The 16,719-nt window shown below is 34.0% G+C and overlaps 1 protein-coding gene across 1 annotated transcript in view; it reads left to right on the top strand.

Annotated features, from left to right (window-relative positions):
- The window catches only part of GNAT3 (G protein subunit alpha transducin 3), a 56,245-nt gene that overhangs the window by 11,635 nt on the left and 27,891 nt on the right, over nucleotides 1-16,719 (top strand). The window contains exons 2-3 of the mRNA XM_041723090.1: nucleotides 13,032-13,074; nucleotides 15,939-16,080. Of these exons, the coding sequence (XP_041579024.1) occupies nucleotides 13,032-13,074; nucleotides 15,939-16,080 (185 nt within the window). The remainder of the gene's footprint in view (nucleotides 1-13,031; nucleotides 13,075-15,938; nucleotides 16,081-16,719) is intronic.

The following is a 16,719-nucleotide window of genomic DNA, read 5'->3' as shown; positions in this document are numbered from 1 at the left end:
GTGGCTTTGAATGACACACTAAACAAGATAAATTTAACAGATATAACCAGATTATTACATTAAAAAAATCAGCAGAATACACATTATTTTCAAATGCGCATAGAACATTCTCCAAGACAGATCACAATGTTAGGCTACAAAATAACTATCAAAAAATTTGAGAAGACTGAAATGATACCAAGCAACTTTTTTTTTTTTTTTTTTACCACAATAGTATGGAAATAGAAATCAATTACAAGAAAAAAATCTGTAAAGCACAGGAATAAATGAAAGCTAAACAACATGCTACTAAACAATGAGTATGTCAACTAAGAAATAAAATGGAAATTAAAAAAAAAACATGGAGACAAATAAAAATGGAAACAAAATGACCCCAAATCTTTGAGACACAAGGAGAGCAGTTCTAAGAATGAAGTTTATAGTGATACAAACATATCTCAAGAAACAAGAAAACTCTCAAATAAAACCATCTAACCTTACACCTAAAGGACATAGAAAAGGAATGAACAAACCCCAAAGCTATTACAAGGAAGAAAAATGTACAGATTAGAGCAGAAATAAATGACATAGACACACAAACACACACACACAATGGAAAAGATCAATGAAACCAAGAGCTGGTTCTTTGAGAAGATAAACAAAATTGATAAATTTTTAACCAGACTCATTAAGAAAAAAACAGAGAACTCAAAATCAGAAAGAAAGGAAGAGAAAAAATAATCAATATCGAAGAAATATGAAGAATTAAAAAAGAAGATTATAAAAAAACATAAAAACAAATTGAGTAATCTGGAAGAACTAAATAAATTCACAGACTATATGACTTCCAAAACTGAATCAGGAAGAAATAGAAAACTTTAACAGAATAATTACTAGTAATGAAATTTATTAGTAATCAAAACTAACAAACAAAAGTCTGGGATCAGATGCCTTCAAAGGTAAATTCTATCAAACATTTAGAGTTAATATCTATTCTTCTCAATCTAGTCCAATAAATAGAAGAGGAAGGAAAATTTCCAAATTCCTTCCATGAGATCAGCATAGTCTAATACCAAGACCAGAAAAAGATGCCACCAAAAAAAAAAAAAAAAAGAAGGAAGAAAGGAAGGAAAGAATGAAAGAAAGAAGAAAAAGAAGGAAAAAGAAAAAAAGGAAAAAATAAAGAACTGCAGCCCAATATCTCTGATGAACATACATGTAAAAATCCTCAAAAAATATTAAATTGAAGTCTAGAATACATTAAAAGAATCATTCACCACAATCAAGTGGAATTTATTCCAGGAATGCAAGGGTGGTTCAATATTCATAAAATAAATGTGATACATCAGATTAATAAGAGAAAGGATAAAAAACATATGATAATCTGAAAAAGCTCTTGACAAAATATAATATCCATTCATGATAAAAACTTTCAGCAAAGTGGGCTTAGAGGGAACATACTAATGGTGAATAACTAAAAACTTTTCCTCTAAGATCAAGAACAAGATAAATAGATCCCTGGGTGGCTCAGCGGTTGAGCGTCTGCCTTTGGCTCTGGGCATGATCCTGGAGTCCTAGGATCGAGTTCCACATCTGGCTCCCTGCATGGAACCTGCTTCCCCCTCTGCCTGTCTCTGCCTGTCTTTCTCTCTCTCATGAATAAATAAATAAAAATCTTAAAAAAACAAAACAAGATAAAGATATCCACTTCACAACTTTTAGTCAACACAGTACTGGTGTTCTGGGCATAGCAATCAGACAAGAAAAAGAAATAAAATGCATCCAAATTGGTAAGGAAGAAGTAAAATTTACTATTTGCCCATGACATGTTATTCTATATAGAAAACCCAAAAGACTCCACCAAAAATATTACTAGAACTGATAAATGAATTCAGTAAATTTGCAGGATACAAAATTAATAAACAAAAATAGTTATCTTTCTATACACTAATAATGAAGTAGCAGAAAGAGAATTTTTTTAAATCTCATTTACAATTGTAGCAAAAAGATTAAAATACCTAAGAATAAATTTCACCAAGGAAGTGAGAAACCTATACTCTGTAAACTATACAATATTGATCAAAGAAATTAAAGACAACACAAACCAGCGGAAAGCTGTACCACACGTATGCATTGAAAGAGTTAATGCCATTAAAATGCCCATACAACCCAAAGCAATCTACAGATTCAAAACGATTCCTATTAGAACACGAATAATATTTTTCACAGAACTAGAATTAATTGTCCTAAAATTTGTATGAAATCACAAAGACCCTAAATAATGAAAGCAATTTTGAGAAAGAATAAAGCTGGAGGCATCACAATCCCAGATTTCATGATCTACTATTGAGCTTTAGTATTCAAAACAGTATGATACTGGCAGAAAAATGGACACATAGGTAAATGGAACAGGATAGACAGCCATGAAATAAACCTACATCTATATGATCAATTAATCTATGACAAAGGAGGAGACAATTCCCCAATCTACAATGGAGAAAAGACAGCTTTTTCAATAAATGGTACTGGGAAAAGTGAAGAGTTACACGCAAAAAAAAAAAAAAAAAAGAAAGAAAGAAAGAAAAGGAACTAGACCACTTATTCTACACCATATACAAAAATAAACTCAAAATGCATTAAAGATCTAAATGTGAGACCCAAAACCATAAAACTCCTGAAAAAGGCAGTAATCTCTTGGACATCAGTCTTAGCACTTTATTTATGGAAATATATCCTTAGGCAAGGGAAAGAAAAGCAAAAGTAAACTACTGGGACTACAACAAAATATTATATATATATTTTTTATAGATGTATATAAATTTATACATAATAAAAATACATATATATATATATATATATATTTTTTTTTTTTTTTTTGCCCAGCAAATGAAGCCATCAACAAAAAAAAAAAGGCAACCTAGTGAACTAGTGAATAAGAGAAGATAGTTGCAGAGGTTATCTCTGATAAGGGGTTAATATCCAAAATGTATAAAGACCTAATATAACTCAACACTAAATCATCACAATCATCCAATTAAAAAATGGACAAAGAACCTGAATAGATATTTTTTCCAAAGACCTACAGATGACCAACAGACATGTTAAAAGATGCTCAATGTCACTAATCATCATTAGTGATGCAACTCAAAACTATGGGATGCAAGGAAATGCAAATCAAAACCGTGGTGACCTATCACCTCACACCAGTCAGAAAGTCTAGTATCAAAAAAGACAAGAAATTACAAGGGTTGACAAGGATGTGGGGAAGGGAACACACATAGTATGCATTGCCGGTGAGAATGTAAATTGGTGTCATGTAAATGCAGCCACTATGGATGACAGCATAGAGTTTCTTCAAAAAAAAATAAAAATAGAAATGTTATATGACCCAGTAATTTCACTACTGGATGTTTACCCAAAGAAAATGAAAACACTAATTTGGAAAGACATATGCCCCCTTCTATTTATTGCAGCATTATTTACAATAGGCGATATACAGAAGCGACCCAAGTGCCTATCAATAGATAATGGATAAAGAAGATGTAAATACAATGGACTATCTATTAAACATAAAAAAAGAATGAATTCTTGCCATCCGCACCATGAGTGGACTTAAAAGTATCATGTTAAGTGAAACAAGTCAGAGGAAGAGCCATACCATATGATCTCACTCATATGTGGAATCTAAAAAAAAAAAAAAAAAAAAAAAAAAAAAAACCAAAAAAAAAAACCAAGCAGATTCTTAAATATAGAGAATTGGTGGTTGCCAGAGGAGCAGTGGGTTGGTAGGATGGGAGAAACAGATAAAGAGGTTCACAAACCTCCAGTTATAAACCAAATAAGTCACAGAGATGAAATGGACAGCACAGGGAATATAGTCAATACTACGGTAATAACATTGTATGGTGACAGATGGTGCTTGTACCTATTTTGGTGAGCATTTATTATATATTCAACATATACAATTTAATAATTTACAGAATAATTGAATCAATATGTTGTACACCTAAAATTAATATAAATCTGTATGTTAACTATACTTCAATTTAAAAATATAGATTTCCAATGGACTATTTTCTCAAACTCTTGCAGGTTTTAAGATTATTAGAATAAAATATTTGGGAAAAAATAAGTGTACACTGAGATATTGTTTATTATCTGGCAAAAAATGTATAAATTCAACTACAAATTCAGTATGACTTTACAAGTAAATTCTACCAATAATCTCATGAACAAATCATTTACAAATTTCACAAAGAAATATATATTTTTTAAGACTTTATTTATTCATGAAAGACACACACAGAGAGGCAGAGGGAGAAACAGGCTGCCCACGAGGAACCTGATGTGGGACTCGATCCCAGGACCCTGGGATCACATCCTGAGCTGAAGGCAGACCACACTCAACCACTGAGCTGCCCAGACATCCCAAGAAATACATACTTTGATACAAATACATTATTTGATAACCTTTACAACAAAATTTAACAGATGGTAGGGAAGCCTGGTGGCTCAGCTGTTGAATGCCTGCCTTCAGCCCAGGGCGTGATCCTGGAGTCCCAGGATCGAGTCCCACATTGAGCTCCCTGCATGGAGTCTGCTTCTCTCTCTGCCTGTGTCTCTGCCTCTCTGTGTCTCTCATAAGTAAATAAATTAAATCTTAAAAAAAAATTACAGATGGTGACACAGCAATCTCCCTCAACAGAAATATAAATGCAAAGACCAAAACCAGTATTATTAGCAAGCTGATTCTAAGAATGTACAAAATGTTGAAGAAGAAGAAGAAGAAGAAGAAGAAGAAGAAGAAGAAGAAGAAAAGAAGAAGAAGACGAAGAAGAAGAAGAAGAAGAAGAAGAAGAAGAAGAAGAAGAAGAAGAAGAAGAAGAAGAAGAAGAAGCAGGAGGAGGAGGAGGAGGCGGAGGAGGAGGAGGAGGAGGAGGGGGAAGTATGGAAGTATATCAAGTGTATCTTCTTTCAGGGGGCAGTTATCCTAAAAATGCATGGTTAAAATAGCACTGGAATATTAATATCATTCACTACATTACTACATTACCACATTAAAGGAAAAAAAAATCGTTATAGTTATGTTTGAAGTAACCAAAAACAAATAATAAATTTCTTTCATCCATATCTGATAAAACTCATATCAAACAAGCTATAAAGGCAGTTCCCTTAACCAGATAAGCAATATGTACAATAACGTTCAGGGGTTGTCATAGTTCATACTGTAAGCCAGTTGACTACATTGTTGACTACAAACAGTGAACAAGGGCTAATGATGATTCAGGGACTTGACCCAGTTTCCTGCCCCTCACCCTTTCCTATTCAATGCTCTTACCAGGTGTTTGGGTGAAGGTGGATAGGCACCATTTCATACTCAAATAAGATTCAGAGTTTGGCAACATATAGTGACAAACAAAGTCAAAGTCCTGACTGACTTTAACCATCAGAAATGATTGATCCAAATAAACAAAATGGAATTTACTTTTTTAAAAAAAGATTTTATTTATTTATTCATGAGACACAAAGAGAGAGACAGAGACATAGGCAGAGGGAGAAGCAGGCTCCCTGTGGGGAGCCAGATGGGGGACTCGATCCTGGGACCCCGGGATCACAATCTGAGCCAAAGGCAGACACTGAACCACTGAGCCCCCCTGGTGCCCCAACAAAATGGAATTTAAACAGAGATCTTCAGCTGAGGTTTAAAAAAAGATTATACACGCACAGTATGTGAAATAATCTGTTTGCTAAGAGGTGATGTGGAATCAAAGGAGAAAAATTTTAAATATTCCAAACTCAATATAGGTAGAGGATATGATAAAACTGAAGAAGAAAAGAGAAAGAAGAAAGAAGGAAGAAGAAAAAGAAGAAGAGGAGGAGGAAGACAATGGCAGTGGCAAATGAATCATGGTCTGCATTAAGTGTTCTATTTAAAAACAAGTACCAAGAGCAAGGCCAGCCCAGCTTGCATTCCTATCCTACTACATCAGAATGTCAGTATTGTTGATAAATCTCCTGATATGTATGGCACAATTTTCAGTACCAGTGTTTCAGGACACTGGCTTTCACGTGGAGTCCAGTGTCGAGTGTAAGGGGTTTAAATATCTTGTTCCACAAGAAGGGATTAAAGGACCAGAACATATTAAACTTGCAGATTCTCTTAGAAAAGAGATAGAGCATGCTTCAATTAAGAGAAAATGCCGAGAACTCACCATAAGTTAAAGTATGTCCTGGGGATTTCTATCTGTAATTTAACCTGCCCAACCCTAAGGGGTAGATATTAATAGCCCCATTTTATAAAAGAGGAAACGGACTCTCTGATTAAATTTGACCAAGATATCCAAAGTCAAAAATAATTGCAAGCCCACATTTGTTTAATTCCAAAATGTGAGTATGCCTATCACGTTTTCCTACCGTCGGTCTAGCCGATTTGAAGGGTTGTCATGAGGAAGAGACAGATAATTTTGTCACCGCTCTGTAAGAAAGAGGAATAGTCAGTGCAATAAAATTAAGTTGGTTCAAAAGGGCTACCCTAAAAACCTTCCATGCCTACAGTCTATAAATGGATGGCAGGCAGACACTGCACACCGATATCTATGACAAGTACACTGCCTTCATATTAATTTGTAATGAAGGAATTAAATAATTTATGTGATGAAACAATTTTGATATTGACATCATAAGGACTTTTTTTTTTAATAAATCAAACTTACAGCATTAATATGGGTGTCAGAAGACATAGTTTCTCTGTTTTGAGGTAGATGTGGGACTTTGGGTGAGTATCACAATTTCTCCTGGACCCATTTTTCTCATGCATAGAATGAAGAGATATGCACAGTTGGTTGATTTCTGAGTTTGTATTCTACTGTACAATTATGTGATTTTTAAAACCACCTACAAAAAAATCTTATGCAGGATAAGTGTTTATTCTCACTTTGCCTCTTAGCAAGTGAATAATCAAGCCTGGAAGTGTGTCCAGTTGAAGTTCAGTTACAACAATAAATGTCATGTAGCTTTAAAATTGTCTTTAATATTTGTAAATAAAAATGTGAAATAAAATCTTTAATTCTTAGGAATAATTTGAGTATTAAAATAGGAAGCACCAACCTGAATATTTAATTATTTGAAACATTATCCACTTCCAATAAATAAAATTCCTTTAGTACCCCTTGACCCAGAAAATAATTTTAGTGATGACCGGTTTGGAAGGAAGAGATTATTTCAGGACACCCTCAGCCTATGTGAACATGCTGTTTTGATGTCTATATTTGACACTGTAACATGATCTCATTGTACAAGAATGGAATGGTTATTGTGAACTATGACCTTGAATCATTGTGAGAATGGGACTTGCTAATTTACTTCTGATATAACTTTCTAATAGAGTTTCAAATAATAAGGATTTTGGAGAGATTGACTTTTCTTCAAGTGTTTTCCCTGTTAACACTATAGTGGACTATACTGGACCTTCATATAGAAGACTGAAGTCACTACATAGAGCAAAGAATGATCCAGATAGCTTCTCTAAAGTCTTCCAAGGAAAATATTCATATTTCATATGTAGTTTCATAAAACATACTATTTTGTAAACATTATTCTGTTTACCCAAGAAAGGTCATGAATGATCAGTTAACCTATAAAGAATCATTTTATAATAAGATACCCTCTAGACTCAGAAATAATTTGGCAACTTGCCCAATCTTAGTGTTATCAGTATAATTACCAATTAAATATAATAGTCAGAGATGAGTTCTTTTTCTCAGTCTCAGATTTTCACCAGTTTTCCCCCCCCATACTTCCGTTCTGATTGATCAAAATATAACACTAAACACATCTGCATGAATAAGCAGTGGGGTTCCTATTGAGCCCATAGGCTGTCCTCCCACATCCTTATGATTCTACAATTTTCCATATAGCAAAATTATGAATATACATATACATATAAATATAAATTTGGAGGTGAGATATTCTCCAAATCTGTCACCCAAATAGGATGACACTATAATTTCTAATGTCCACATCTACTATAGAGCGTTTAAAACAAAATTACCAAGAACAGTTTTATAATATTGCTAGGTAACTTTTTTTCCCCCAAAATGAGGCACAACCTGGAGCAAAATAGCCAATTTTCTGAAGCCAGCAAACCAAAATATTGTACAGAGCTTGTTGATTTGCTCTTACCACTCTTGCAAACAAGCAATGCTTAGTCATGCAAAATAAACAGCCACTTGTCTTCTGAAAATAAGTGAGGTGATATTTTAATGTGATTTTTATTTTATCCTCAAAAGTTTTACCCTTGGACATAGCAGTCTCTATTAATTGGGATGGTTTTACGCCAACTGTCAGTTCATGTTTGGTTACAAGTCTATAAAGAAAGATTAGCAAATTGCTGTGGCTGATTTTGCATTTGTCATATTTTATGCTGTGCGGTGTAGACCACAGTAGTATATAAGTCTGCTGGAGGGTCCTCAGGATGAAGAATCCATACATCCTCACCAGGCAATGAAATCTCATTTTCCGTAGCTTTACCACTCTGATATCCTTGCTATGAGGTGGCCCGCTGTTTCAGATAACTGTAGGAACTAGATACATTTTGATAAGCTTGAGACAATACCTATTTGCTGTGAAGTAGAATTAAATTTAGGTGTAGATATATTTGTTTATCAGAGCTGAAGAAAATAGTGTCAATCAGGCAGAAAGGTTTCAAGATAAAAAGTGTAATATCCAATACAAAGGGCAAAATTTTATTTTTTAAGTATGAACTTAAAGAATTCATTTATTTCATTGGAATTCTAAGATTAGACACTTTTCTAGGTGTTTTAGATTCATCAGTGGACAAAACAGAGACCCCTGTCCTTATGCAGTGTACCTCACAGTGTTGGAAGGACAGACAAAAAAAAATTAAAAATGGCATGTGAGTAATTTGTTAATTTGTAGAATACAGGAAGTGCTAGGAAAAAGTCGAGTAGGGAAATTAGAATAAAGTAGCTGACAGTGGAGTTAAAAATCTAACCAGGCAAGTCAAGTTCCTCCAATTCAATATATATTTTGCTATAAGTTTAAATGAAATTCTGAGATTCAGAGTTATCAAAAGTCCTAGTAGTTTTGTTTACATAAAAACAGGTAAAACAAGGCAGTTGACTGCTGGAGGGTTACCCCTTCAAACCACCTGGTAAGGGTTAGACGTTTAGGGTTAGACGTTTAGTAGCATAATAAAATCCAAATCCTGAGTTTGGATTTTTCCTGGGAAATTTTAAAACTGCCTTAGCTGTGCTACTTTGAAATCTGTCCAAAATTAACAGGCGCATTGGGACTTCGAATGTGTCCCGTGACCCAATTTTTGGAGCTACCAGTAGTATTATGAAGCCTCTTGCTTCTCTTAAAGATACACAAATTAGGATGAGAAAACTAACAAATCTACTCATTGGTATTTTAGTTCAGATCTTTGGTCAATATCTTATTTTAATGTCATATTTCCTTGGATAAGGGTTAGTTGTAAACTGAGGATAATTATAAAAAATATGATTTCATATCAATTACAAAATACTGAATATTCCCCAATGCTTCCAAGATTTATTGGTGATTTTATCTAAAAGTTTTACGAAATTTGTATTATCAGGCTTTGCCAATTCTTGGTGACTCTCTGCTTCTCTCCCATCTGTAAAATCAGAACATTCAAAGTTCTAGTGGCTGCCTAAATTTGCTCCTTCCCCACCTCCCGCTTCGTATGTCTAGGATTCATAGATAAATACGCTAAAAAAATATGTCTTTATATATCATTTTACACTCCATACAGTATGCCCTACATGTTGCAGTAATTTTAACCAAATTCTCCCATCATTTTCACTCTCAAGAGATATATCCATTTTATTTTTTTTATTTTTATTTTTTTTAGATATATCCATTTTAGACTCCTCATATGGCAGCCATCCTTACACTAGTCATCATTTGTTTTTAAAGATTTTATTTACTTACTCATGAGAGACACACAGAGAGAGGCAGAGACACAGGCAGAGGGAGAAGCAGGCTCCATGCAGGGAGCCCGATGTGGGACTCGATCCCAGGACGCCAGGATCATGCCCTGGGCCAAAGGAAGACCCTCAACCTCAGAGCTACCCAGGCGGACTGTCATCATTTTAATAAACACTCATATGAATACTTCTGAGTCCCATTGCATTTATCCTAGTATTCAAAATATATAAATATTACATATTACATATAAGTATGTAATATTCTACTTTATAAAACACACATATATTAAGATATTATGGGAATACTGGACCTTAAAATCATAGGTGTTTTATTCTCTGTAGTCTTCCTGATAATGACCTACGGTACAATCATTTTTAAGTTGCTGAGGATGTATGTTTTTTAAACAAGATTATTGAGATAAAAATCTACATATAATAAATTGCAAATCCTGAAAGAGTACAATTTAGTGAGTTTTGATAGATGTACACACCCATGAAATCGTTTTTACCATGACTAAAGATACTGAATGCTTTCCTCACGCTCAGAGTTTCCTCCTATGCCTCTTCAATCCTTGCCTTTCTCCTCTCCTCCCCCGTGAGTAGGAAGCATGGATCTGCATTCTGTCACTGTGCTTGGTTTGTACTTTTTTTATGTTTTTAAAATTGTATTTATCTATTTGAGAGAGAGAGAGAAAGATCACGAGCAAGGGAGAAGGGCAGAGAAGCAGACTCCCTGCTGAGCAGGGAGCCTGATGTGGGACTCAGTCCCAGGACCCTGGAATATGACCTGAGCCAAAGCCAGACACTTAACCAACTGAACCACCCAGGTGCCCTGGTTTGTACTTTCTAGAGTTTTATATAAATGAAACAAATATACTATGGAATATATGGGATCAATACACTCTATTTGCCCTGCTTCCTTCATGCAGCATCATTTTAAGTTTATTAGTGTTGTTGCATGAGTCATGAGTGTATTCCTTTTTACTGCTTGCAGCATTTCATTAAGAGATGCTATGTTTTGTTTATTGTCCCTGTTAATGGGCAGTTGGGTATTACTGCTCTGGCGCTATCAAATAAAGTTCATCAAATATGAACATTCATGTGCAAATCCTTGTGAGGATGCACATTTTCTTTTATTTGGAGTAAATGCCTAAGAGGGTAATGAGTGGATCATATGATAGGTTTATACTCAACATATCAGGAGCTGCCAATTGTTTTCCGGAGTGGATATACTTTGTTCTTTCCTACCAGCAAATTAGAGTCTCCCAATTGCTCCACATCCTTGTCAATACATGGTATTGTGAATCTTTTAATTGTAGCCAATTTTACTGGATATGTAATGCTATCTCTGTAGGGTGCCATTCTTGATTACTAACATGGAGCATCTTTTTACAAGATTATTGGTCACAAATATCTTGTTTTGAAAAACATCAGTTCAAATTTTGTGCCTAATTTTATTGGATATTTATGTCTTCTCATTATGAACTTAAAATAGTTTTTATAAATCTAGGTACCTGCCCTTTGCCTGACAGACTTGCTGTGAATGTGTCCTCCTAGTCAGTAGCTTGTCATTTCATTTGTTTGACAGTGTCTTTTGGAAAGCAAACATTTTTAATATTGAGCAAGTCCAATTTATCAATTTTTAAGTCTTTGTTGTTTTGTTTGTTTTGTGTTACCTAAGAACATTTTGGCTACTTCTAGCTTGCAAAGATTTTTAATCTATGTATTGCTCTAGAACTTGTATAGCTTTAGTACACACACAAACAGATACATGTTTATGAATCAATTCAAAATAATTTTTGGATTATTGTCATGGAAGAGTCAATGCTGTTTTTCCACATGAACAACCAGTTGCTTCAACATCATTTATTTAATACATGTAGGGTTTCTTTACACTGTTCTCTTTACAAAGTACCGCAGAGTTTCTGACATACGTGGATTCTTAAGTACATTGCTTTATGTTTTATCTTGCATGGTAGCTGGCAAATAAGTTTGTGCTTATTATGGCATTATAGTCTTCAATAATCTTGTGAAGTAAATATTCTCGGTTTATAGGTAAGGCCTTAAGAACTTACCAAAGAGATCACAAAGCTCACAGGCGTGCGCACACGGGGACAGAACCAAACCCTCAAACCCAGGTCACTTCAATTAAGTACTTCTTGGGTTTCATTTCACAAGTAAACACTCATTAATGGCACAGGAGACTCAAGAAATATGCTCAAAAGGCCTTGCGACATAGCTGGCCTTTTATATTTTATAAATCTTTTTATATTTTGTATTTTATAAATCATGTGAATTTTGTACCTCTCTATACACTGTTTGTCAAACACACCAAAATTAAGTTGTATATTGGATATCAACTAAAATAAATGCTCGAGGTAAATGCAACTGGTTCTCTATGGTATTATCACCCCCCTATGCTCCTCCCTCTGGAATGTGTAATCCATTTTCAGATGCTCACCGGTCATTGTTATCTGCAGCCTCTTTAGGTTTGTTTAGTGTTGTTTATCTTATTAATTTCCCTTTATATAAACAGAAGAAAAAACATTGTGTACCAAGGTAAACACAGTATTAAAGACAAGAGTCTATTCTTCAATTAGAATAGGCTTCAAAACGTTCTGGGAATAAAAGACAACTTTCTAGTGTTCTTTTTTTATTGCTATTTAATCTAATAGGATACATGAGGAGACATTCTGGGAGACTTAGAGCTACCTAGAGACTGTAAAGTTGGGACTACTTTCCTTGGGGTGCAAACCTAGGAGACACGAGCTTTCCAAATTATGTTCAAATGCAGTAATATATTTTTTTTCCTGAGAGTATACATTTCTTGTTTTAGAAGATACCCTTTACCTTGAAGTCAGACCTATATCTGGATTTAACATCAATATACAGGGGTTTTATTTTCTTCGGGTATCCTAGAAAGTAGGCAGCTAATATCTTTCAAGACTTGACAGAGATTATTTTCCTTCTTTATATAGGAGAGCTCTCTGTTCAAGGTTTACCCACAAGAAAGTGATAATCACAGGTTTTATTATCTGTATGAATTTAGCAATTTATAACAGTCCCATCTTTCTGTTGCAGGTGCAGGGGAATCTGGAAAAAGCACAATCGTTAAACAAATGAAGTAGGTATAAACTATTTAAAATGTTTGATATTTGAGGTCTGTGTACTTGAGCAGTCTGAAAATAAATACTTATGGAAAATTTGATTGATAATCTGTGCATCCAAGTAGTGGCAGAGCTGGCACAATTCCTGTGCAAGTATCCCTCCCTCCTTTAACAAAGAGCACAACTGGTGTGTAATATTGCAATCTCCACTCTCTTAAACTTTGCTTCTCGACAAGATGAATACTCAAAGCGGTCATATTTTAAATACATTAATCTGGGTATAATTTTGGGTTTTGGTAATGTTGGGCACAAGCCATAAACATTTCAAAATATGTCAATCAATGATCCATTTGAATTTAGGAGGAAACAATATTTTTAACCTGCAAAGCACTTTCTTCTTCCTTCCTTTTTCTTTCACCACAGTAACCACACCAACATCAACCAGTTTTGTTAAAAAGAAAATTGTTATCTCTTTCCTGAATTGTACTCTTCATGAACTATTAAGTACAAACTCCTTGAAGGATACAGAAGACACTTCAGAATCCAGCTCTTAAGCTCTCTTCCTCCTAACATCCCACGACATCCCCCTTCCTGCTTCTACACCAGAAATGCTGAACTCACACGGTTCTGTGAACTACCTAAGTCAGTACAGCTCAGTGGCTAAGGTCGCAGGCTCCCCAATCAGACTGCGTTCCTTGCCCAACTGTACCACGTACTAACTGAATGAGTTGGGGGGCTTCCTGCCTTTACCTACGCCTCCATTACTTTCCTGTGAAATGTAGGCAAGAATCTTACCTCCTTTAAAGGACTCAGCGCAAGAAAGGAGAAGACATATGAAGCACTTAAAACAGTGCTTGGCACACACCAAAGCTTGACAATTGTAATCATCTACTTGGTCATACTGATCCTTCTGCCTAGAATGTTCTTCGTTTTCACTATCAGGAAGTAACTAGCTGAAAACTCAGCTGATCATCACTGCTCCCAGGAAGTCTCCTGTGACCCCTTACACATACTCCCAATAAAGTTTACCACTTTTTCTTCTCTAGTTTATTGCATCACATGCAGACATGGTTGCTATGTACTATCACAATGCACAAAAAAAGATTTTATGTTCTTCCTTTCTGGTATTAATAGAATATTTTGTGATGATAGAAAAATTCTCTATCTGCACTCTCCAAGACAGCAGCTCCTAGTCGTATGTGGCCATTAAGCATTTGAAATGTGGCTGGGGTAAATGAGGAATTAATTTAATTTTAATTAACGTCTAGCGGCTACTCTATAACGTCTAGGGGCTACAGTGGAGATCCAGTCTATAAGTCCTTGGGGAGGAGAGAAAGTATAATTCACTCATTCTTTTCAGCACATAATTCAGTATGTTACAGAAAATGCCCAGTAAAAGCCCATTAATTTAAACAGATTTAGGAATCAACTTGCAAGTAGAAAGCTCTATCTCACCAAAATGCATTTATGCAGTCCCTAGACAAACAATGCTGCTTAAAGTCTCACTACAGCTGGATTTTTAAAAAGTAAATTAAACACTATTTTGTCATTTTGCTTTGTGATGTTTCCTTATCCTATGATGAAAAGATAGCAATCAGAATTTATTCCAGAAAGAAATCCTAAATGCCCCCAAGTTTAGTTGTACTTGCCATTTTAATGAAATTAAAATAATTTCCCAGTTTCAGTTTTTGAGAAAGGACTGAGATTTTTTTAATGAACTTATTCTTGATCTATCCACAAAGACATTTTACTGTATTTTTCTACAATCTCTAATTATCTATTTACTTATTAAAGTTACTTGTTTAATACAGCAAGATAAACATGGCCATGTTTAAAATAGAAATACTGCAATTACTGGTAATTAAATACCAAAAACAATAAATATGGATACAGAGGCTGCTTCAACTCTTCTCACTGTAGAAATTCTTGTATTTCAAAGTTTTAGTATCTTGCGGGACACTTCTATTCTTTTTCCACTTATGATAAAGTGTCTCTGTATAGATAAAACACAACTGCTTCAGAATATGATATCCAAAATGATACCCAATGTACCTACAGCACTTCAAAAACAACAACAAACAACAGAAAGGAGCAAGAACATACTACACGATAGATGTAAAAAAGTAATCAGCATATGCAGAGATTCTAGCTTTTGAAAGTAAATCTATTTTAATCTATTACTCCAAAACTATGAGTAAAAGGTTGTGTTCTGATCGAGTGGAAGGAAAAGATGAGTTCAGTCAAATAAAATGTCGAGCATTTATACTTTGAGAACTAGTGGCACGTACACAGATGGAAAACTGACAAGGGATTTAACAGCAGGTAATTACCTACATTAAAAAAAATGCCTTTGTTAATGCTATATATAGAAAGCCGGCACTCCTATTTTCCAGTGTGTCTTAAGTGATAGGAAAAGAAATGAATGTTCTGCTAAATTGCTTTGCTTCCTCTAGAAATCACGTTATAAAGACGTTTCAGAACTCTGTATGTATCTTTGTGCGGGGAATCTGGAAATTTTTCTTTTGAAAACAAGTAAGCTTTCTAAGTAAGGTTCTCATGATTTACTCATTTTTAAATACTGGTTTATCTAGGGTAAATTCAAAGTCCTTTTTATATTTAACATGAGGAGCTCAGAAAGAAAATACTGAAAAATAAAAGAAAATAAAGAAAATACTGTATTAAATCCCAATGATGATAATAAAAATTCAAAGCCATAAAATTGTTCAGATTTAACATAGACATATGGACTATATTTTTTGGACAATATTTTTTGTAGCAAATACATACTGTAATTTTATTTCAGCAAATTATTATTGATGTTTTAATATTATAAAAAAAACAATTGCTCAACTCACAAAAGCTTTTCATGTTTAAATTATAGGATCATCCATAAGAATGGTTACAGTGAGCAAGAATGCATGGAGTTCAAAGCAGTTATTTACAGTAATACATTGCAATCCATTCTAGCTATTGTGAAAGCCATGACTACCCTTGGGATTGATTATGTAAATCCCAGAAGTGCAGTAAGTATGCGAATAATGACAGTTGTGGTCCTACAATGGAGTTTCAGCCATAAAACAATAGAACTAAATTTGTAGGACTAATCTAACAAAAATTTAAAAGTATAAAATATGAATTTTGGGAACTTTAATTCTGTTTCATGTAAGATTCCTTTTTCTCTCTAAATGAAGCTTTTAGATAGCTGTGTACTATTATCTTATTTAGCATTAACTATTTTTCTAGGAATCGAACCTAGTATCAAATAATATGTTGTATTAGAGAAAAAGATTGATAACATTTACTAAATACAAGAGTTCATTCCATTAACTCAAACTGCAATAAATCTACACTTATTTTCTTAGTTTAATTATGAGTCATTCATGGAGTAAACATTTTATTTATAACATGATTATCATTATTGCTCAACAATAATTACAAAGACAATGTGGGGCAACGAAATGATTCTTTTATGTTAATTTTTTTAAAACAACTCAAAATTGTGTCATTAAGTAAGATGTTTGTATAATATACTCAACTTGTCAGTTATGTTTATAAGGTATATCTAAACAGTTGCATCCTGTTTTATATTTTGTAATATATTTTATGTTAAAACACATTAAAAACCCACTTAGTTTAAAAGAGTTTATGTGCAAACATATAGA

The sequence above is a fragment of the Vulpes lagopus genome, chromosome 11, assembly GCF_018345385.1.
Source record: "Vulpes lagopus strain Blue_001 chromosome 11, ASM1834538v1, whole genome shotgun sequence".
In the NCBI taxonomy this organism is placed as follows: Eukaryota; Metazoa; Chordata; class Mammalia; order Carnivora; family Canidae; genus Vulpes; species Vulpes lagopus.
Note: the sequence above shows the minus strand (reverse complement) of the source record. Positions and strands in the feature narration are given on the sequence as shown.